At 36.6% G+C, this 25,250-nt stretch overlaps 2 protein-coding genes across 6 annotated transcripts in view; one reads left to right on the plus strand and one right to left on the minus strand.

Annotated features, from left to right (window-relative positions):
• The window catches only part of EMC1 (ER membrane protein complex subunit 1), a 42,936-nt gene extending 29,802 nt beyond the window's left edge, over positions 1-13,134 (plus strand). For 3 of the 4 annotated variants that reach the window (XM_067759235.1, XM_067759232.1, XM_067759233.1), the window contains exons 6-14: positions 6,736-6,756; positions 7,197-7,531; positions 7,603-7,797; positions 7,991-8,068; positions 8,128-8,329; positions 8,892-9,044; positions 9,113-9,283; positions 10,221-10,454; positions 12,247-13,134. In XM_067759235.1, the coding sequence (XP_067615336.1) occupies positions 6,736-6,756; positions 7,197-7,531; positions 7,603-7,797; positions 7,991-8,068; positions 8,128-8,329; positions 8,892-9,044; positions 9,113-9,283; positions 10,221-10,454; positions 12,247-12,407 (1,550 nt within the window). In that variant the 3' untranslated portion in view covers positions 12,408-13,134. The remainder of the gene's footprint in view (positions 1-6,735; positions 6,757-7,196; positions 7,532-7,602; positions 7,798-7,990; positions 8,069-8,127; positions 8,330-8,891; positions 9,045-9,112; positions 9,284-10,220; positions 10,455-12,246) is intronic. The other variant, XM_067759236.1, reaches the window with a different exon arrangement.
• The window catches only part of Taf7 (TATA-box binding protein associated factor 7), a 58,853-nt gene extending 34,040 nt beyond the window's left edge, over positions 1-24,813 (minus strand). For both annotated transcript variants that reach the window (XM_067759252.1, XM_067759251.1), the window contains exon 1: positions 24,592-24,813. The gene's annotated coding sequence lies outside the window, so the exon portion shown is untranslated. The remainder of the gene's footprint in view (positions 1-24,591) is intronic.
• Positions 24,814-25,250: the final 437 nt, after the last annotated feature.

Consider the following 25,250-nt stretch of genomic DNA (forward strand, 5'->3'; position numbering starts at 1 on the left):
CTTTTGTCAGAATTATTAACACCACACATAAAAATACAACCATTCAAAATTATAAAATACATACTGAAAATTTAGATGACTATAATTTAATTAAAACAAAAACACACAATAAACAGAGTAATGACACAGAAAAATTAAAAAGATTAACCAAAAATTTACCAAAATTTGTCAATACACAATTAACTTCACTATGCACAGAATTCATAGATATATTTGCACTGGAAACAGAAACTATTTCCACTAATAATTTTTATAAACAAAAACTACACATGAAAGATGACACACCAGTACACATAAAAAACTATAGATTACCCGAGACACAAAAGGAAGAAATAAGTAAACAGGTTAATAAATTGATTGAAGATGACATTATAGAACCCTCAATATCGGAATACAACAGTACAATTTTACTAGTTCCTAAAAAATCACTACCAGGTAATACAGAAAAGAGATGGAGACTGGTAGTTGACTACAGACAAGTAAACAAAAAACTAGCAGCGAACAAATTCCCACTTCCAAGAATCGATGATATTTTAGACCAACTTGGAAGAGCAAAATATTTTTCATGCCTAGACCTTATGTCAGGTTTTCATCAAATAGAATTACACCCAGACTATAGAGATATAACCTCATTCACAGCAGAAAATGGTACATATAGATTCAAAAGACTACCCTATGGATTAAAAGTAGCACCAAATTCATTCCAAAGAATGATGACATTAGCCTTTGCGGGCCTCAAACCATCCCAAGCATTTCTCTATATGGATGATTTAGTTGTACTAGGGTGTTCAGAAAAACACATGCTAAAAAATTTAAAAGATGTTTTCTCGACTTGTAGGAAATACAACTTAAAATTACATCCAGATAAATGCCTATTCTTCAGTGAAGAAGTAACTTATTTAGGACATAAATGCACAAGCAAAGGAATACTACCTGACCCAAGCAAATTTGAAACAGTTCAAAATTACCCAACACCAAAAACAGCAGATGAAGTTAAAAGGTTCGTAGCGTTCTGCAATTATTACAGAAGATTTGTACCGAATTTCGCAGAGTACTGAAGAAAATTAACTAGGCTTTGCAAAAAGAATGTTTCCTTCGACTGGACAGAAGAATGTCAAAAAGCTTTTGTCTACCTAAAGGAAGCATTAATCAACCCACAACTTTTGCAATACCCCGACTTCAATAAAGAATTCTGCATAACAACAGACGCTAGTGGGTATGCTTGCGGAGCAGTCCTTAGCCCAGAACACGATGGCAAACAGTTACCAATTGCTTACGCTTCTAGATCATTCACAAAATTTGAAACAAATAAAGCTACTATAGAAAAAGAATTAGCAGCAATCCATTGGGCCATAACCTTTTTCATACCATATGTTTATGGCAGAAAATTCTTAATTAAAACTGACCATCGCCCCTTAACATATCTTTTCTCGATGAAGAATACTTCATCTAAATTAACAAGAATAAGACTTGAGTTAGAAGAGTACGATTTCGAAGTGGAGTACATTGCTGGAAAAGAAAATCATGTAGCGGACGCATTGTCTCGCATTAACATTACAAATCTAAAAGAAATGTCAGTGGAAGCATGCAAAATAATGCAAGTTTCAACAAGATCAGCAGCTAAAAATGTAAAAAATAACATTAAAATTAAAGAAAGTCACACATAGAACCCCAAAATATATAAAGCGCTAAATAAATTTGAAGTAAAAAGACTAGTCGAGCTCGTTTTCAACCCTTCGAAATTCTATTTCAAAAAAGGAAAGAAAATGTGTAGCCATTTTGATTCAAGCAACCTAATTGTTGAGGATAAGATTGACTAAGGACAATTCTTTACCAGGCTCGAAAGAGAAGCCGGCAATTTAGGCCTTGTACAAATACAGTTGTCCTTAGGGGACAAATTGTTTAAAAGAAATTATACTGCAGTAGGAAAATTTATTGAAATAGGAAACAAGGTTCTCAAAAAACTAACAATTGCATTAACCCCAGAGGTTATATATGTGACTAATCCCGGGAAAATTAAGGAAATTCTGCAAAAATATCATGACGATCCTATTAGTGGTGGCCACCCAGGAATAAATCGCATGACAAATAAAATCAAGCAGAAATATAGCTGGCTAAACATGAAAAACGACGTAAGAAAATACGTAAAGAACTGCATCCACTGTCAGAAAAACAAAATAAATAAGCATATAAAAGAACCAATGACAATAACGGAGACACCTCCGAAGGCTTTTGATATAGTACAGATCGATACGGTCGGACCATTACCGAAATCGATAAATGGAAACGAATACGCAGTTACCATCATATGCGATCTCACCAAATATTTAGTAGCAATTCCAGTCCAGAGCAAACACGCAATAACAGTTGCTAAAGCTGTATTCGAGCACTTCATTCTGATCTATGGGTGCATGAAAACAATCCTAACAGAGATGGGAACCGAATACAAAAATTGCTTATTCGAAGAACTATTCAAACTGCTAAAAATTGAGCATAAAACCGCAACACCCTACCATCACCAAACTTTAGGCACTGTAGAACGTAGTCATAGGACATTTAACGAATATGTACGTTCATACATATCCAGTGATAAAGATGATTGGGACGAATACCTCAGGTATTTCGCATACTGCTACAATACGACCCCATCGACCGTACACGGATATTGCCCTTATGAGCTAATATTTGCGAAAAATCCACCTATATACGAATTCCTAGATGAGAATAAAATAAGCAATGTATAACCACGAAGCATATGACAAAGAAATAAAATATAGACTTCAAATAGCACAACAAAGAGCTAGAAAATTAGTAGAAGAAGTCAAAGAAAAACAAAAACTTAATTATGATAAAAATAGCACCAGTAAAGAAATAAAAATAGGTGATCTAGTATTAGTTAGAGAAGAAGCTAGCCACAAGCTAGACAGTAGATATAAAAGAAGGTATATGGTAAAGAAAATTGAAAAAAAAATAACAATTTTACTTCAATACCACATAAAGAAGAAACTACTAATAGGAAAAATAAAGATAAGGAGTTAATAATTCATAAGAATTTAAAACATCTTTTAATAACTTAAAACATTAATTAATGAATTAAACACTCAAATTTACTCTATTTAATAAAAATTTTTAGAAAAAGCTGATTTTGGATGGGTCGACACATTTAAAATCCAGCTCTGTAAAATAAATGAAAAATGCAAAATAAAGAAAATAAATGAAAAATGTAAAATAAATAAAATAAATGAAAATTGTAAAATAATCGGATTTTGAAAAAAAAAATTGTTCATACTTTTTGTAAAAATACTAAAAGTATGAAGGTCAGCAGATTAGACACAAAGTACACACACTCTGTCACTATTATATCAAGTTACAGTAACATCATTAAAAAATTCAAACAAAGAGTCTTATACAATTGCTCACTCAATTATATAATCTTCTTTTTCTAAGGCGGATGGTACAGCATTATGCGTCATGCCCACTAAGCAATACATTTGCGGCATTACGTATCATGAACTTCTATGCCAATACATTTCTTCTGAACCGAACACACAATAATAACATAATCATATTACAATATTGGGCGACATAAATTACATTGACCTCGCACAAGCGGCGAGCCAACATCAATGGAATGCCGAATATGAAACCCTTGTCTGTTCACACCCTAATCAGTCAATCACCCCGATCAACGCACTTGCCGATCGTCAATGTTAGACTCTCACATAAATATGTACATACAATCCATTTGCAGTGTTTGCATACAAACATTTTACATAATGCATACAAGTATCAATCTGCTGGCGTTGCAATACAAATCTACACATATGAATATCAACAATACAAACTTACAAATAAGAATATCAATAGTACAAACCTACGTAAGTAAATATCAATAATACAAATCTACATAAACACTTACACTACATACCTAAATACACAAATACTGACAATACAAATTTACACATTTTTAATTCATAAGTATTAGGTTAATTGCAAATGTATAGGTTTTGCTGAGAGCTTTTAAGTAATTTTCATTGTGATATTCGATTTAGTCGCATCAACCTGGCAAAACTGATAAATATGCTTGCGAAGCCGAAATAAAGACATGAATTAATAATACCTACATACCTATTTACATACGTCCTATTCGATTTGCCTGAATTTGGTATATAAATTTGCCTATATTAGTATTCCCGATGCTTTTTTCCGGGAAGTAGACCAGAGACGGACTGGGACTGGGATTAGGACTGGGACTGAGACTGAGACTCGGAGTGGGACTGGGACTGAGACTCGGAATGGGACTGGAACAAAATACATACCACCCTCTGGGACTGGCAATAAGATATGAAGAAGAATGAGAAAAACTTGAGAGAAGAGAATAAAGAGAAGGAGAAGGAGATTGAGAAAGATAGAATGAGACGAAGATGGAGATAGATGAAGCAAAAAATACGGAGGGAGGAGTGAATACAAAGATTAGGAAAAAGTGTAGAGGGGCGAGGGAGAGTTAGACGGAAAAAGCTTATTAAAATGTATGCAGATATACAAATTTAGGGCAGAACAACGTCTGCCGGGTCTGCTAGTTTATCTATGAAAAACACACCGATGTCGTCAATCGATGCAAAACGCATTGTCTTATTAACATAATTTCGCTTACACAATTATTTGATATATCTTATTGCGTTTGACTTATTGTAAAAAAATACAACTGCGAGACTACATATATATTTAATGCCTTCATGCATGTGCATATCAGCCATTTATCATATCTAAGATAAATGTTATCAGCTCTAAACTCTGGGCTAGATAAATTGATAAAAGTTTTACTTGCATATCCAAAATTAACTTTCGAAAGTTAGCTCCTCAGTTAAAGATAAACCCTGGTTTTAGAATAACAAATAAATTCAAATAACAGCTTCAAGGAAAAACAAGTAAGGAAGGCTAAGTTCGGGTGTAACCGAACATTACATACTCAGCTGAGAGCTTTGGAGACAAAATAAAGAAAAATCACCATGTAGGAAAATGAACCTAGGGTAACCCTGGAATGTGTTTGTACGATATAGGTATCAAATGAAAGGTGTTAATGAGTATTTTAAAAGGGAGTGGGCGCCTTTTCGAGATATCGCCATAAAGGTGGACAAGGGGTACGATATGGGTATCAAATTAAAGGTATTAATGAGGGTTTTAAAAGGGAGTGGCCCTTAGTTGTATATGTGAAGGCGTTTTCGAGATATCGACCAAAATGTGGACCAGGGTGACCCAGAAAATCATCTGTCGGGTACCGCTAATTTATTTATATATGTCATACCACGAACAGTATTCCTGCCAAAATTCGAAGGGCTTTCGATTTCGCCCTGCAGAACTTTTTCATTTTCTTCTACTTAATATGATAGATGTCACACCCATTTTACAAAGCTTTTTTCTAAAGTTATATTTTGCGTCAATAAACCACTCCAATTACCATTTTTCATCCCTTTTTTTGTATTTGGTATAGAATTATGGCATTTTTTTCATTTTTCGTAATTTTCGATATCGAAAAAGTGGGCGTGGTCATAGACAGATTTCGGCCATTTTTTATACCAATACAAAGTGAGTTCAGATAAGTACGTAAACTGAGTTTAGTAAAGATATATCGATTTTTGCTCAAGTTATCGTGTTAACGGCCGAGCGGAAGGACAGACGGTCGACTGTGTATAAAAACTGGGCGTGGCTTCAACCGATATCGCCCTTTAGCACAGATAACAGTTACCGGCATAGAAGCTATGTCCTTACCAAATTTCACAAGGATTGGTAAATTTTTGTTTGACTTATGGCATTAAAAGTATTCTAGACAAATTAAATGACAAAGGGCGGAGCCACGCCCATTTTGAAATTTTTCTTTATTTTTGTATTTTGTTGCACCATATCATTATTACTGGAGTTGAATGTTGACATAATTTACTTATATACTGAAAAGATATTCAATTTTTTGTTAAAATTTGACTTAAAATTTTGCTTTTTAAAAAGTGGGCGTGTTCGTCATCCGATTTTGCTAATTTTTATACAGCACACATATAGTAATAGGAATAACGTTCCTGCCAAATTTCATCATATCTTCAACGACTGCCAAATTACAGCTTGCAAAACTTTTAAATTACCTTCTTTTAAAAGTGAGCGGTTCCACGCCCATTGTCCAAAATTTTACCAATTTTCTATTCTGCGTCATAAGATCAAAACCCACCTACCAACTTTCATCGCTTTAACCGTCTTTGGTAATGAATTATCGCACTTTTTTCGGTTTTTCGAAATTTTCGATATCGAAAAAGTGGGCGTGGTTATAGTTCGATTTCGTTCATTTTAAATAGTGATCTGAGATGAGTGCCCAGGAACTTACATACCGAATTTCATTAAGATACCTCAAAATTTACTCAAGTTATCGTGTTTACGGACAGACGGACGGACATGGCTAAATTAATTTCTTTTTTCGCCCAGATCATTTTGATATATAGAAGTCTATATCTATCTCGCTTAGTTTATGCCGTTACGGATTACCGTTATGCGTACAAAATTAATATACTCTGTGAGCTTTGCTCAGCTGAGTATAATTAGATTCCCTTGAAATCTTGAAATAAAGTACGGATGATTACCGTTAATATTAGTAAAGTGTGCCATCTTACTTACATATACATATGTACAAATCATGTATTCAAACACTTTCTTAAATTATATATTTTTCTCCGCCTTCATCCGATTATAAAGAGGAAGCAACGGGCTTTGAAAGTGAGTAACACCAAAATGTAAAAAAAAAATGTATTTATAGAAAACTTACTTATTTTATTGCGTTTTTTTTTTTCAGTTCGACTTTTTTTATTTTTAATCGTATTTAAGTTATAGTATAATATGTATTTAGTTAGATATGAACTATGTCTACTAATACTTGTTATATTGATTTGAGTTAATTAAGCCTTTTTGGTGCTCGATCCGCTTGGCCAGTTTCGAGGCTGCATTCAGATTCTGTGCTACGAAACGCATGGCAATAAATGTGTTACATTGTCAGCTGTGACACTCCGCTTACGGCTTGCTGTTACTTGTACGCAATTTGTATGTTTTTGTATCAATATACATATTATTTCTTGTTTTATGTTTTATTTGTTAAGTTTGACAATTATTTATGGACATTGTTAATAAATTTATATTTATAATTATTCATTATTTTTCAGGTGATATTGCAAGCGCCTTTATACGTCGCATGACTACCCAAGCTATGCAAATTAAAAGCATTTTTTTGCATGTCGTCGGTTTGGGTCAGCCACCCAGCGATTCACAAAAAGCTGGCCTAGTACGTGACTCATTTGGTTTGCATAAAATATTAGTCATATTGACCCGTAGCGGCAAAATTTTTGGTATCGATAATATCAACGGCAAACATCATTGGCAACAATATTTACCTGATGTTCGGAATTTTGTAAATCAAGAGCCAATGCGTTTACTGGTGCAGCGTACATCCAAACATTTCCCATTACAGCCACTATGTACTGTTGTCGCCAAGGATAGAGTAAGCTAAATTATACATATATATAAATATATATATTCAAATGCTTCTTTGTTTTTTTCTACACAATTTAGTTTACTGGCAATGGTGTGCTATTCCGTTTCAATCCCATCAATGGAAAACCTGCCGAAGGTGGTCTTCTCAAACTGAATTACAAAATCAAACAATTAGCACTTCTTGCCGAATCGGAGAGGGATTCTATTAAAGGACTTTTGTTACTCGATGCGCAAAATAATGTAGCCGTATATCCGCAATATGTACAAGAAATGGTGGGTGTATTTGTTTTCCAAAATGTTTGAGCGCGCTTGGTTTTAAATTCGTAAGATATAGTTTAAGACTTTAAACTTGCTGACTGATTCAGATTTAGAAACCTTTATAAAAGTACAAGCTCTGTTAACTGCTATGATTTTTGTAAAAAACGTTTTATTAACAATACTAATTTATTATTATACATAATTTTAGGCACATGGCATGTACTTATTTACTGCGGACAAATCCACAGCCGTACTTGATGGCTTCTATGTACAATTTAGAGATGGAGTAGGTGCAAATTTTTGCCTCATATTGTTTGATTTAATTGAATTTAATTTTTTTATAAGGTTTTAAGGTGTATGGCGATTTGGAATGCGCGCCTTGGTGGTCTAAATGGGCATCATCAATTAATAGCTTTAGCTGCGAAAAATCCATTAGAGCACGTGCACTCACAAGGCCGTGTAATGGCTGATCGATCTGTACTTTATAAGTATCTTAATCCGAATCTGGTTGCTGTGATTACACAAGCTCCTGACCCTACATACAAATGTGAGTGTTGTTGTTATGTAAATGAGAATTGCTATTATAACGAATTTATCGCTAAATTGTTGAATAAATAACTCCAATATTCAATAATGCAAAATGGTCTTTATTAGACTACTTTGAAAATACTTCACAATAACACTTATATTTCGCAACTGATAGCGTGCTTAAATCAAACTGAATGCTGCTTACTCAGCTGTCGCTCCTTTTATACTCTCTGCTGTCTCGTTCGCATATTTCTAGGCGTTCCTTCTTCTAGAATTTACTACTTAGTTACCAGCTATAAACTACAGATGCACGTTTATAGCCTCTCGCATAGCCATATATGTGAGTAATACTTCCACCGATGATTGCATACTTTTGTGAGTATCTCAGATATATGAATGTGTTTGTGCGTATCTCTCCGCTGCTTATATGAACATATGTGTAGACATAATGATTGATTTGTTTATGTACATACAAGTGACTGCTTAATATCGGCTTAGAGATGATAGTATCCCTTAGTGTTGCTAATATTCGTCACACTATTAATATGATCATTTTATTTAAAAAAAATTTCTTTTAACAGACTTGCTGAATCTATACCTTATCGATGCTGTATCTGGACTAATCGTTTTCGCCATGACTCATCGCAGAGCGCGCGTACCAGTACATATTGTACATTCAGAAAATTGGCTGGCCTACTCATATTATAATGATAAAGTGCGACGCACAGAAATAAGTGATTATTTACTTAAAATTTATTAAACGTTTTTGTCCTCATTAGTAAAATGTTTGTACTCTTTACAGCTACAATTGAAATGTATGAAGGCAAAACGCAAGCAAATAGTTCAGTTTGGAGTTCAATGAGCACACCACCTATGCCAATGGTTGAACGTCAATCATACATAATACCTGCCTTAGTGGAGACTATGCGCGAAACTATAACCGAGCGTGGCATAACAAACAAAGATGTGCTCAGTATGTAGAAAGTATAACAATTTCATGACCATTGTGTGTGTATGAAGTGATTTCAAATCGGGATATAAGAACAAGGTCTAGAGATCCATAGACAAAAATATCTTAGTCATTTTCCCTTTTTTTAATTTCTGGGCCAAAATTTTTACCTAAGCCTACTTGTCGTTGTCCTACTCATGGCCAAGGTGAAGTCTACACTCAAGTTATGGCATTTAATGTTGTCTTTTAGTTTTTACAGCAATATTAATTTCACTAAGTAATCCATCCCATGTGCAAAAGTCAGTACTCGATTCCTTGATTTGCCAATCATCGAGTAGAAATATATAAAATAAAATTTACGAGAAATTGTTCTGCTCAACATTTTAACCCACGAAAGAGTCGATCTCTCGTTTGAAGTTTGAGTAAAAAATTAACAAACATCATTGAAATATTCAAAGAAATTTGTGAGAGGATGTTTTGTTTCTGGGTCCGTTTTCAAAGAGTTTAAAAACACTAATTCACTGCTGTCGCCGTGGTGTGGTAGTAGCGTGTTCCGCATACTACACCAAAGATCGTAGGTTCAACTCCCGGTCAACGCAACATCGAAAATTTAAAAACAAGTTTTTTCAATTAGAAAAAAGTTTTCTAAGCGGGGTCGCCCCTTGGCAGTGATTTGGCAAACACTCCAAATGCATTTCTGGCATGAAAAGCTTCGCAGTGAAAATTCATCTGCCTTGCAGATGCCGTTCGGAGTCGGCATAAAACATGTGGGACCTACCTATCCCACTAATTTGTAGGAAAAATGAAAAGGCACGATGCAAATTGGAAGATAGGCTGGGCCTAAAATCGCTTCGGAGGTTATCGCGCATTGCATTTATTTATTTTTAATTCACTGCATAACTGATTGCTTGTATAGTTTTATTCCCATTAATTTACTCTTTCCCTCTTTCTTTCTCTGCAGTCGGTACGGCTAGTGGTGCTATAGTTGAGATGCCTTGGGCTTTTCTGGATCCACGCCGCCCAACCTCATCAAACACTCAAGGTCGTGAGGAGGGTGCAATTCCATACATTCCTGAATTGCCATTACCAACAGAAAATATTATCAACTATAATCAGACAATTGTGCGTTTAAGTAATATTTATACAGCACCGAGTGGTTTAGAGAGTACGTGCTTGGTTTTCGCGACGGGTTTAGGTAAGTACATAATGAAAGTAATTTGAAAATTTTAATAAACACATCCTAATAGAAAGACGTATCTCAGACATTCTGTTAAAAATAATTTTTTCGTTCAGAGAAAGATGTTGCGAAAGGCATACATATAAAAGCAAATTATCTAAAAGGTATTCAGTTGAAAAAAATAAAATAAAAAAATTACTGAGGAAATGGCTTTCATTATTATTACCCAGCCCATGTCTGAACTATAGAATACTTTAGCCTCCACACCAAAATATATCGAAGTTACAGAGGTATTCACTTTTCCCTTAAACTTTATTTTAACAACCTTCATATAAGGTCGGCTTAATGTTCGTCCGAATTCGGAATATTTGAACTTTAAAAAGAACAGATCTGGATATTACGGAGAATTGTACGGATCGGATGAAATCTTGCGATAATTTTTTTAAAGACTACAAAAGTAATGCCTTAAACGTAGTTGAGAACCCGATGGAAATGCATTTGTTTAGGGTGCAAACTTTGATGAGTGGCACCCGGGACATGATAACTAGAAATCTCTTGCCAAACGGAATAACTTTGAGATGCAGCTTCCAGAGCTATAAAATTGCAACATCACACATAGCTCTGAGGACCAAGACAACGCTTCTCACAATAGCCGTTTCTAAGTAGCGGAGCGACTCTGGACTTTTCCCGACCAAGGGTTGTAAGTTCAGTGAAACCCCATTTAAATTTGGGGTAAAGATAAAGAAAGGCTCATTACCACTTACTATGCAATTGACCGGCCGCTTGCACGCTACGCGTCTCCAATATGGTAGCCAAACCTAAGAGATACACACTGGAAAAAACAACGGGCCTGTCAAAACACCAGTCATAAGAAGTCATGTTCGCACCTTAATGGTGCTTTTTACAGGAACGTACCGGGTCTGGATCCGGCAAAGGACCATGAACATCGATAACACTCCTCAAGGACTTCGGGGAGTGTCCTTATCGCTACAACAACAACAACAAAGTCATCTCCGCAAGCATTATGTGGTAATACGGCACCTGAGAACACAGCCGTATGTATGAAGAAAACACAAACAGGTCCTCAGTGATATCCATAAAAACGCGTCGGACCTCAACTTCGATCTGGATACTGTAACAGGTTAAACCCTTACCTATCCAGAATCATCCCCGACATACATAATGTATGTCCTACTTGCAACGTGTTCCCACATGAGAACAACCATCTCTTATATTGCAATGTGGACCCAATGCCTCTAACACCCCTCTTACTGTGGTTCACCCCTGTTGAAACAGCAAGTTTCTTGGACTCCCGGTAGAGGATATTGATGGAAATTTGTGAGTGGTCGCATCTATTGGATGAAGGATGGAGGAGCGAAGCACAACAACAACAACAAGGAATTGTGTAGCGCAACCCTTTCAAGGGTTGCCAGCGCAATATATAGCCGAGGCTCTGGCGACTACAAGGTCCTTATGGAACTAAATCTTTCCCGATGCTGTAGGATTTGTACCTTCATGGTGCTTGTTACAGGAACGTGCCGGCATAGAACAAAACCTTTCGAGGAGTGTCTTTATCACTACAACAACAAGGAAATGCAACAAAGGCGGAACGAAAAATATTTGAGAGTTGAATTTGACTTGAAAAAAGTTTAATTTGTGTTGGAAAAAGTTCAATTCCACCTGAAAATGTTATTTATAATTGTGTTTTGCTAAATATTACATCCGCATTTAAAGTTAATCTGTCTACATACCAAATTTAACTTTTTATAAAATTTCTAACAAAAAATTCCAAATTTTATTTCCATTGCAGACATGTTCGTTACACGTGTTGCGCCTTCAAAAACATTTGATTTGCTTAAAGAAGACTTCGATTATATTTTAATTACTGTCGTCTTGCTAGCCCTAACGACCGGTTCATTAGTGGTCAAACATTTGGCTTCACGCAAATTACTAAAACAGGCATGGAAATAGAATATGTAATCATTTCAGCATGCATTGCCTAGAAATGCAATAAACTAGAACGAAATAAGTTAGCAACGTTATTAAATAATAGTTCATACATACATATTTATAGATAATTGAAGGTTTAGAATTAATTAATGAATGAGCGTTAACAAAATTAAACAAAAATTGTGTCACATACGTACATACATATGTATAAATGCAATGACATATGTATATATATATGCACGTACGTATATTTATTTATTTGTATTAGATTTATAGAAAATGTGAGTTTTTAGTTTTTGTCAAACAAATGTTACTGCGCATATTTATCGATAATGCTTGGTAAAGTTAAACACCAAAATATACAAATTTCGATTGCCAAGATAAGCGGAGCGCATTTGGCTGTGTTTAAAAAATTCTAAAAAAAACACAGACTCTTAAATGGGTTAAGAAACCTAAAAGTATAGAATTAAAGCACTACATTTTTTTAGGAAGAAAGCATTTTTCATTTAAGCTATTCTAACTTGTTTATTGTTTTTTTGAAGTGTTCGTTTTTTTATTGTATTCATATTCATATGATTTGTTCACAGTTTTATAATATTTTCCTGAACTTAGCTGTAATTTGATGTACCAAAAATTTTCTAAACAAAAGCGAAAAAACTTTAAATCAGGTAGCAAATAAACAGATAAAAAAATAATACATAATTCAACTGCATTTGTAAAATATAAATAATAAAATAATGGAAACGTATTTTAAAAATAGTCGTTTTTATTCTCAAGTTTTGATAGGTAAAAATCAAAGGTGCAAACCGGGTTTGAGCCGAAACGGAAATCGGTTTAGTTGGAAATGCATAAACAGAACCGAAAGCAGTATTCGGTCCAAAACTAAAATTCCTTGAAATATTGATAACGTTTTACAAAACAGCGCAGAATCCGAAAGCGAAAATTTCAATTTTTGTTTCTGTCAAAAGATATAAGCGAAGGGCGGTTAAAAGAATGTGGTTGCTGTATTTTGCCAGATTTGTTGTAAAAACACACACACTAAGAAAAAACGAGTTCAACTCGGATATAATTTTGATCCCCAAACCGGTATTGGACCCACCCAGGGCGCAGGCTACCAACGCAGAAAGGTGCTCTGTGCAAAAAAACTATGGATCGGGCCCCCGATTGCGGACCCTGTCTAGGTCATTTTCTGGTGTTTTGTAAATATCTTTCGATAGAAATAAAATTTTTAATTTCCGTTCTCGGATTCTAAAAACGGAGGTCGAAATGCACGTTACTGAAACGTTTTCCATCGTAAGTGCAGGACTTGTTAACTGCGTCAACTGGCAGCCGATGATAACATTGGCATCCGACCACCAACACATACTCCTCTTGCTAAAGCAATCAGCCGAATTAATCATTTCTGTAAAACGCACTTTCATAAACTTCAAAAAAGGAAATTGGGTAGATTACAAAATACATATAATCTATTTGCTGTCCTCTCAATTCCGACTGATATCCGTTAAGGGGAGTGTGGTCGTCGAATCCGCGTCGTCTCGTTTCATTCACGCTGAAAGAATCCCGGAAATCCGGTATACTTCTATAGCACGAGTATTTCATGGAAAATCGTTAATATATGGTAACGAATTTTGGGGGATTCCGATTATTTTGCATCTTCTGCTAACGTTCGAATCGCTGAACTGCCGAATAAATAAATGCAATATTCAGTATTGCAAAATGGTCTTCATTTAGACTACTTTGGGAGTAGTATCTCACAATAACAATTATACTTCACTAATAGCGTGTTTAAATCAAAACTGATTCTGATTCTTCAGCTTGCGCTGCTTTTATACTCTCGGTTACCTCGTTCGCCCATATCTGCTAAGGTCTAGACGTGCCTTCTAGAACAGTTGTATATCATGCTTGGTTATTTAGCTATATAAATGTACATATATCTGTAGTTTATGTTTTTCTTCAAGCCATATGCGTGTGTATGTGTGAGTAACAACTTGTGCTCTTAGCTGCCGGCTACATATATGTATGCATGTGAAATAATCTCTCTGCTTCAAGCTTCTGGTTATGTGTATGGAATATTCTTCGTTGTCTCGTACATAAGTGTGGCTGCTTGCTGTTTTTGTTGTTGTGATGATTAACTAACATAGTGATGCTAATATTCGCCACACTGCCCTCCACCTAAATTTTCCGATCTAAACGCTGCCAGCCTTTCCAAAATGAACCACTTTCATTTTGTTTCGTAGTTTGCCAATGGTTTGTATGCGGTAAATAACATCGCTGATCGTTTGTACCCATTAAATTATTGTGAGTTACCGCCTTAATGTTGAATTTGTAATGTTTATTGAAAATAATGATTCGTTTTGTGTTTTTTCATGTTGTTTGTTCGAAAATAAAATAGACTTCCTGATGATGACGCGGATGCGTCGAAATGCATAGAAGAGAAAAGTAAAAACTCTTGGTTTTTTCTTTATACATATCGACCGAAACAGCTCCAACCCAGCATACAACATCGTTGATCGTTGTGGGTTGTATAACAGCACCAAATCTCCTTCCAAAAAAACCTTCCGAATTAATTTTTATCATATCTGGCTTTCACCTTGTCACTCATGATCCTGGTTCATTGTCTTGCAAGGTCGTGTAATTCTCTCATTTTTTTCTTCACGACACCAGTGGATTTTCTGGCATTTCTTTCCGCATCGGCATTTAACCCAAACTTCAAGTCAGCTGGCAGTCGAAGGTCATTGCCAAAAATTACGACTGCCGATCGGTAAACCATCAAGAATAAGGATATGTGTATATCCCATTCTTTATGGAACTCGTCCACTACTTTCCTTAAGTGCTCGTCCAAGGTTCTATTGAATCGTTCGGACTGAGGATGCAATGCAGTTGTCCGTGGTCTTCGAATGCCCAATGCCTTACACATTTCTTGGAACACAGCTGATTCAAAATTCCTGCCTTGGTCAGAATGTAACTCCATTGGTACACCATACCTTGCAACCCAATCGTTTGTAACCACTTCTGCTACTGTTTCCTCTTCTTGATTTGGGATTGGGTATACCTCTGGTCATTTCCTGAAATAATCCATAACCACCAATAATATTTCTTCCGCGGTTGCTACAAGCAAATTGACCTGCGACATCCATAGCGATCCTTTCAAATATTTAATTAAATTTTATTTTATTTAATCCTATTTTGTTTTATTTTATTTTTTATATTTTATTTTAATTCAACTTGGTGTACTTTTATTTCATTTGTTTTATTTTTTACTTTCTTGTTTGTTTATTTTTATTATTTGCTTCCATACATTTTTTATTAATCTAAATAAAAAGGCTCTTTGTTTAGATACATGATTCAATTACTAGAGGTTTGTTCTTCAATGATGACAGATCTTTGACACTCCCAAATTGAAAATTCTGGACGGGTTGCTTTTACGAAATAAGGAAAATGGGGAATAATTCAATCCCCTTCAGTGAAATTGTAGTAGACAAGTATCTTGGTAGATAATAGTAGTGATAATAAATTTGTAAATGCGAAAAGTTTTGGAAAAATAATTCATTTTCTACTAAATATTTCGTGAATTGTTAAAGTTACGTTGGTTTGGTCATTCTTTCAGAAATTGTTTGAAGAATGCCGTACGTTAGAATTTTATTCAAAAATGCACTATCTCAAAATTTGTTTCCAAAACTCTCTACATGTGCATAAATAAGTTCAATGCATTTTGTCATAAAGAGGGAGTTAATGAAAAGCATTCTGAGATGAAGCGTTCTTCAATTTAACTCTAATATAGGGCGGTTTTGTGACAAATCCTGAATTGGGAAATTTTTGAAAAATATTTTGAGATAGCATGATTTTGAACAGGCAGCCGACATGGGGTGATACGCTACTTAGCAGACCTTGACTTTGACAGAAGAGTTAAGCTTTTGTGCGGTCCTGCCGCTACACAGGGAGTATTCACCTTTTTATTCTGAAATTTCGGAAAGCTCTTTTCCGTTAAGTATTCATGGAAGCGTTCCGGATAAACGGTTAATTTAGAATATTCGGAATATGTTCATTTGATACTACCTCACGAGGTCCGAATATACATAATATTCCAAATATAAACCGATTCTCCAAATTCTTAAATGGAGATGAATGTTCCAACATACGGAATTAATAGAACAGAAGGTCGACTTTTAATACGCGCCCAAAAATATCGAGAGAAGTGTCAAAAGACGCGTATTGACCTCGATAACAATAATTCGAGGGCGGAAACAAAAATTCTAGCTCGTTCAAAAGATATTGACGAAAAACCGAAAATTACCCCGGGTTTCGTTGACGGCATTCAGCTGAGCTTATAAAAAATTACCCTGGCCGGTCCACCAATGAGGTCGGATCAAAATTAAATGCGTGCAAAATCCCTTTGTACACAAAATCTTTTTCAGTGCATAAAAACATTACAACAAACACATGAAAATAGCCAACTTCAACTGCACATATCTCCGGGCAGAAATACAATTTTTCTTTTCTGCCTTAGGATTATTGTTGTCGAGGTCACCTATCTCGATATTTTTGGACGTGTATTAGTAGTAGACTCCTGTTCTAGACTTTTACCTGAATAAGTTAACATGCCCAATGAGTACATTTCGTTATGGTATCTCCATTATTTACTAATGACATTTTTACGTGAATCGATTTAATAGTCGAGGTTTTGACGTTGAACGATGAATTTTGAATTGGTTTAGGTTTCGTATGTTCATAGGTTTACAAAAGTGCATGATCCCTTGATGTCTGTACTTTTCATAAAACTTATGTTCAGCCACACTAATAGATCATGGCATAGTTAATAAATTCATCATAAAATTAAAATAAATGTTCTAAGGAATTATGCAGTTAAGAACTTATCGGGTATTTGTAAACTGATTGCTTCCTATTTCTACTACCAATATTTTTCGAAAATTCGCAAAGAAACAACACAGTTAACGGGTGTCAATTCGATTTGGGAGCAAAATGGCTGTAATTGTCAAAAAACGTGTATGTCGACCAACCTCTTGTGATTGAATCATAATTTAGATAAATGTATATGTACATACATATATGCGAAGTTTTTAAATGTCGTATTTCACCGGTTTATTGTATTTTGAAATGTTGATTGAAAAATAAAACTTGATGAATAACTAAATTAAATTTCTTAGGATATTTTGATAACTTTTGATGAATATGTAATTCATCAGGGTGGCAGCTCTGGCCAGCTGTCATTCTCCCTAAAGTATGAATTTTTTTTTTATTATTAGAAGAATGCAGTTATGCCGGCCCATGAGGAGCTAACATGGACTGAACGAGTCCATGGTGATACCACAAGTTTATTTAACGACCAAACTAAAAAAAAACCCTATCAAAAACCAGGACCTATGTTATAAAATAACTCCGCCCTCTTGGCAAATACTAGAGGTTTCTAGGACCTAAACCACTTGCTGCTTCTAGATCTGACAGCTGTATCACTCCTAATAGCTGGAGTCTTAGCCTGGCAAGCGCAGGGCACCAGCACATAACGTGCTCGATTGTTTCCTCCTCCAACCCGCACTTCCTACATCTGCTATCACTGATCAAGCCTAATTTAAAGGCATGTGACGCCGGAAGGCAGTTTCCCGGCAGAATACCCTTATGAGTCTACAGTCCTCTCTTTTTAATAATATAATCAACTTTGTTAGTCTAAGGTTATAAGACCACATAAACTTCGACACTTTCCAGCTCCACGCTAGGACCCACATCTTTCCTGCTTGGCGAATCATGTGCACCTCTCGCTTTCTCTTAATCTCGCCAATCTAATTGGGACGTCTACGGAGCAATCTTCAGGGGATGCGCCCTTTTTAGCTAGCTCATCTGCTTTTTCATTCCCATCTATTCTCATATGCCCTGGGACCCAATGTATGTAGATGTATATATAAAAGCTAAAAAGGCTGCAGTTTAAGCTATTCTCTTCCAGTGTTTCTACTGCTTTGGTTATTTCCGCTAGAAAAACGCTACATTGATTTGGAAGCTTGTACGATCTGTTTATTTCCGAATCAGCACAGTATACCGCAGACCGTACTCCCTCCCTTGCACTACTTTGGAACCATCTGTGTACACATGTATCGCCTCGTCCGCCATTTGAGCGCCCTTGCGCCGACCATCCACCACTATGTTGGCTTTAAGATCCCCAGATAGGGAGCCAGGTAGTCTTTTCGTCCTGAAATTGATGACGCTATACTACTATGGCCGTGTGGTCTGCACTTAAGCTGACCCGAGGCACTGAGCATCGTTGCAGTTGCTAACGGTATGTTCTTTGCTACCAGGTATACAGGTGGAATGTGCAGAATGGCATATAGTGCAGCCATTGGGGTTGTTTTCAGAGCTTCCGTAATGCTAAGCTTTGATAACCTGCATACCCCCGATAATGTTTGAGGTAGGTTCTTTTTTGTGTGGCTGTCTACCAAACAAGAACTCCATAGTATAGGATAGGGCTTCCAGTCGCTGTAAATAGAAAATGAGAAAGATGGGCGATAAACCCCACGTACACCCCAGCATTCTTTTACATGCATGATGTCCCAGCGAGGCCTTCTTCTCTCTCTCCTTCACGTTGAGCTTCCACAACAACATACTGTCTAGGATGATTCCTAGATATTTTGTGCATGGATTCTCCTGTAGGGTCAGCCCTCCTACTTTGGCCTGACCTAATTTGGGACCTTGTACCTCTTAGTAAACAAGACCATATCCGTCATGCCCAGGTATGACGAAGCGCCCGATTCATCAAAGAGCTAATCGTTGGAAGGCACTTTCCCCTAACGACACTTGCGACGCCATCTGCGTAAGCCGTAAGCTGATAATCAGGGTCCACAGCAGAGGTCAGAGCACTCCACCCTGCGGCGTACCCCTGTCCACTGATTTCGGGGCGTCATGCATTCCTCATTGTGAGGTGATCTTCCTGTAATTTAACATGCAGCCGTTCCATGTGGTTATGACTGGATGTACTTTAATGTAGTTAAGACCATCCATGATGGTCCATTTAGAAACAGAGCATACTCCTTATATTCCAGGGCTTTATCTATGTTTATTACCACCCTATGCAGTGCAGTGTCTACCCACTTGCCTTCGGTGTACGCATGTTGTTTGTGGAGAGCAGTTTTTCATCCACGTTGGGCTTTATGTACACATGATTCAGTCTAATGCACCCATCGAATATTAGTTTAAGCCATTCCACGGCCGCTCTATTGGAAATTTGTAGCATGTCCGGGAATATATCATCTGGGCCTGGCGATTTAAACTTGGAGAACGTCTTCACCGCCCATTCGATCTTGGTATCGGTCACCAAGCCCGGAACTACCCGCTCCGTGATCGAAGTGTGAATGCTGTCTGCTGGCTCTTCTGAATCATCTCTCGATGGGAAATCTGTATCGAAAATTAAATTGAGGATTGAATCAAAAACCCCACCACAGAACAACACTCGTAGCGCTACACTTATCAAAAGCTTTTTATACAGTAACCCACGGCACGTTACTGCAAGAGTTGGGAGGATTTCCTCTTCCTCCTAGTCTCAAAGGTGAACCGCAAATTATCTGTATGGTTGACAGGCATCGGTGCAATTCAGGAACGTAACATATAAGCCCAGAAGAACTAAAAAAGGGTGCCACAGGGTGCTGTCCTATCCCCACTTTGTTTAACGTCTACATATCGAAGCTCCCTTGATTACAGATCCCTGCCCACCCACTCATGAGCTACGTAATTAAATAAACGACTATCTCCATGATATCTCCACGGAAAACCTAATATTGTCAACGGCCAAATCATTGGCCACCTTAATGCAACATACACAAAAAGAATGTGGACCATATTGGACATCCACGTCGGTAGCATTATGCTGGTGTCTTGGAAGAAGAGCTGAGAGAGATACACAATCTGGTAAGGCAACGAGCAAAGATTATGAGTGACAAGATGAAAGCGAGGTACGATAAAGCAATTCATTCGGAAGGGTTTCAGGAAGGAGATTTGGTGCTGCTATACAACCCACAACGAAAAAAAGGTTTGTCCCCAAAATTGCAGTGTAACTGGGAAGGTCCATACAAAGTTGTAAAACGGATCAACGATGTAGTGTACCGCATACAAACCACTACCAAACCACGAACCAAAATGAAAGTGGTTCATTTGGAGAGATAAGCAGCGTTTAGATCGAGAGATTTGTCTGATCGGGACGATCAGACTTATGCGGCAGTTACCCACGAACGTACGTAGAAAAAACGTGTCAGCTGACACGACCTATCTTATGAGTGTGCAATGTAAACGAAAACTCACCGACGTGCAACGCCCGTACGTACGTAGCCCGGAACGTAGAAATCAAAACAATTTTGATTTTTTCCGTAAGAACGTGTCAGCTGATCACTCTCTCACTAGACAGAGTTGCCTAGTAAACTTTTGTGCGCTAATTTTTGACCGTTTGCAATTTTATGCAAAAAAGCCTAATTAAAGTTTGAAAAATTGTGGAAATAATTCGAAATAATTATGTAAAAGTGCTGATTATAAATATTTAATCTATTTATACTTATTTAGTATGTATTCCGGCCTTTTACAATATCAAAAATTAAATTGGAAAAAGTTGATGTTTCCATAAGCATACATGCAAAATGGTCAATGGCAACAGTGCTTATCTGTAAACAATACACAGACAAATATGTTATGTACATGTACACAGACGCACACATTGATTCCTACGGGCTTGAGAGTTCGGTCAAACGTGCTTCGTACGACAAACGTCCTTACGTACGGCACACGTCGGTGGGTAACTGCCGCATTAGGTGGAGGGCAGTGTCACGGATATTAGCATCACTAAGCTATACCATCACTAAGGCCATGCTAAGCGATATTTACGTCAATAATCAAATCATGTATACACATATATAAGGCAGCCAAGAGATGTCACACACAGATGCATTTACTTATACGCCTATGTGCGCGCGAGAGACTGTAAACTACAAACATTCACATCAATAATTCAATCTTTATTATCTACATAAACGAATAAATAATTGCGTCTACACATATGTACCATGTACGAATACGAGCAGCGGAGAGTCAATGCGCAAACACATGCATATATCTGAGAAGTTTGAGAGCTCATGGACAATGCTAGTAGATTCTGGAAAAATGCGAACGAGGAAACCTCAAACGTTAGTTAAGTGGCAAGATAGGTGGGAAGAATCGGGAAAAGGGCTTTGGACCTTTATGTTATTTCGGATTATACTAGAATTAAATTCAATTCAATTTATTTAACACATTTGGACAAGTGAGACTATTGTCTCTTAAAGTACATCGATATTTGGATATGTGTACAATATAATAATGTGAGTATAACAATATTTATATTAATATAAAAGAAATAACAGAAATAGACAATGTATATTCGAGAAAATAGCTAGAATAGTGTTTTCCGTATATCAAAAGATTCAGACAAAGCCAATTTAAAGCGCGATGCATTGGGCTCATTTTTAATAAAATTAGGTAATGAGTTCCATACTTTGATAGTACTGACAAAGAACGTCCTTGATGATGAGAGATATTTATGGCGTGGAACGATGAGGCTACAAGTTCTGTCAGATCTAGCAAAACATAAATTTCGGAATAGGTATTCTGGTTGTTTTTTATAAATTAATTTATTCAGGAAAATTAGATTGCGATAGTTTAGGAAGGTAGTAAGACTGCAATCAAGTATTTTAAACGAAAACTCTGATATGTGGTCAAATTTACGCTTCAAGTAGATATATCTTGCACAATTGTTCAATGCAAGTTGTAGCTTATTTCTAGACCTGCAGTCTATATCACCAAACACTAACCCTCCCAACGAAATGAAAGGAACTATTAGTGATCTGACTAACATTAATTTGACATTTGGAGGAATGAAAGCAGCTGTGTACCACAATTTTCTTAACACAAAATAAATTGTTGATAAAACCTAGTTAATATGATCAACACAGTTTAGTTTGAACCCTAAACTACTAACGGCCGACTCATACTTAATGGTAATATCCTGTAGTATAACCGATGGCAAATTCTCTACTAGTTGCGGAGAGTGCGAAATGCAAATAGCTTTTGTTTTAGATGCATTTAGATTTAAATTATTATCACTCGACCACGAAGAGATGCTTCCGAGATCCTCGTTCATCCTACAAACCAAATCTTCAGATAAGCCAATAGGGCGAGATAAATATATTTGTGCATCATCAGCATATAGATGTATTGAAACACTTTTACAGCAATGAGTAATATCGTTAATGAAAATTGGTCCAAGTATAGATCCCTGAGGCACCCCCGAGCACAGGCACTTCGTCTCAGAGCAACCACTTTTAACTACTACCTTCTGCCAAAGATTTGTAAGATAGTTTTCGAGCAATCTTGAAGCGCTAGAGGAGAATCCAAAGTAGTGTCGTAATTTCATTAAGAGAATGGAATGATCTAAAAGTGACATCATAGTCAAATCACCCCTATCGTAGGCAGGGCGGATGTCTTCAGTTACCTTGAGTAAAGCCGTCGCACAACTATGGCTCGCTCTATAACCGGACTGGCATTCTGAGAGAAGGTTGTTCTTATTGAGGTATTCGGTGATTTGGGCCACCACTAACTTTTCCCAGATTTTAGAAAGAGCGGGTAATATGCTTATCGGCCGAAAATCCATTGGCAAAACAGCCGATGGCTTTTTAGCAATAGAAGTAACTTTTGCTATCTTCCAAGCATCGGGAAAAGTTGAAGTCGTTATCGAAAAGTTAATAATATGTGTTAACGTTGAAACAATGTTGATTGCAATAAGTTTTACAAGAATTTCAAAGTGAGGTGTCCCTCAAGAACGGGCTGGGCAACCGACATAGTTTACAAATAGGACGGAACGTCACTCTACACAGGCGGGACCAAAATGAATTGCGGTGTTGTTCAGAGTGTTTTCTCAGAACAGCTAAAATTCGCAATATCCATCCGTCTTCCAAACTTAGCTAGTATTTTCCAAACAGAAACAACCGGTATAGGGAGGGCCTGTAATTTGCTGTTCGAGAATCAGGTAAGCAATGGTGAGATATGTCTATCCATGATATATCCAGGAAAGAGATATTCAAGATCACATCCACTATTAAAGTACAATGGCCGTTTAGCTCACATGCGGAATGAATGAGAACGACAGGTTCAATGACAGGTGCGAGAGCTGTAGTGAGGAGCTCAGCCCTAACGAACAAGAGGTCCCGAACCCAGTTTTATGGGATTCAAGGGGTTGTGTAGCGCAATATATAGCTTCTCCAACCTAATTGTCAACCTCACCTTCGAGCGGCGAATCCCGTTTCACTAACAGACGAGGCTCTGGCGACCCCAAGCTCCTCATGGAACTTGGGGGTGGGGAGGGAGGGATGGCCTGAAGGTTTAATGTGGCCATATAAATCGTTCCCGAGATGGTCGGGCCAGCACCTTAATGGTGCTGTGTTACCGGAGCGTATCGGATCTGTATCCGACAAAGGACCATCACATCGATAACACTCCCCAAAGCCTTCGGGGAGTAACCTAATCGCTACAACAACAACACCAACAACCCAGTTTTGTGCTGACCTACTTAGGGGCGTGTCAAAATGCTCAATAAAGGACATCAGTAGGTTTATTGATCTAACCAAATGATTTGAGTATGCAAACAGGGTACATTATATAATTGGTTCTTGCGCCTAGAGAGACCGGGTACCATATCAACGAATCAGAATATGCCTTATCTTACCATAAATACACATGGAGCTTAACTATAAATAGCCTTTATCAATATTATTCTAAGATTTTGAGATAGAACGGTTTTAAAAATTTGAAAAAGAGCTTTTTTTTAAAAAAAAAAAGTCTGAAGGGAGCCTGCTTCAAAGCGGCTACCGAGATTCAACTCCGAATTTAGAGCAGACAACAAATAAAAGTCTTCAGATTTGTAGCCATTGATTATTCCTTCAATCTTTATAAATCTTGGAAAATAAGGATAATACTTAATCATAATTGTCGCATATTAGTTTTTTAATTACTTCCAAATCAACTGGCTAATCTGATTTAACGCTTTTCTCTGCTAAAACGCATTTTGTACCGAAGAGCGTTAATCATCTCATAATTTAATGCAATTCAAATTTTCACAAAAAACTTTAAGGTGTAAATAGCTTATTTTAAAAAATTAAAACTATAAAAGATTTCGTTCAACACTCACCACATTTACGAAATCCTGAAAGGTAACATATCAGGTCCAATTGGCAAACGCGCTTTTTTCGCACGCTCATGCAGCAATTCTCTTTTATTCATAGGCACTTGCGATAAGAATTCGGAAGATTTTAACGCCTTTACAAAGTCATCAACAGTTATCTCACCAAAACCCCGGAAGGTTTATTTACATTTAGATATGTTTTGTGTGCGTTTGTTGTAATACCTGCTCATATGCAATTTATTAACTTTAATCGAGTGCTAATAAAAACAAAGAAAATAATACAAATAAACATACAAATCATCGGGGTTAGAGATGGCAGTACCTCTTAGTGTTGCTAATATTTGTAACAATATGCTCAGAAAGTTTTATTTATATGTAGGGTAAAACCGGGATAGATGTCCCACTTTATTAAACTTGCTTACCAAATTCCTAGCTTCCTCCTTCTCCGCATCCCTCTTTTGACGTAGCCAGCTGCTTTTTGCATTGTTTTTGCACTCACTCAACCGTTGTCCAATCAAAGTTATAATTCCCTGTGTACAAGTACATCTGGGTATAAAAATAACACGTTTTCCCCACTTAATATAATTTTAGGATTAGATTTACTCTATAAGCAGATAATAACAAATATGTATTTGCATATCCAAAGATATTTAATTTTCATTTGT

Source organism: Eurosta solidaginis, chromosome 1, assembly GCF_040869045.1.
Source record: "Eurosta solidaginis isolate ZX-2024a chromosome 1, ASM4086904v1, whole genome shotgun sequence".
Classification (NCBI taxonomy): Eukaryota; Metazoa; Arthropoda; class Insecta; order Diptera; family Tephritidae; genus Eurosta; species Eurosta solidaginis.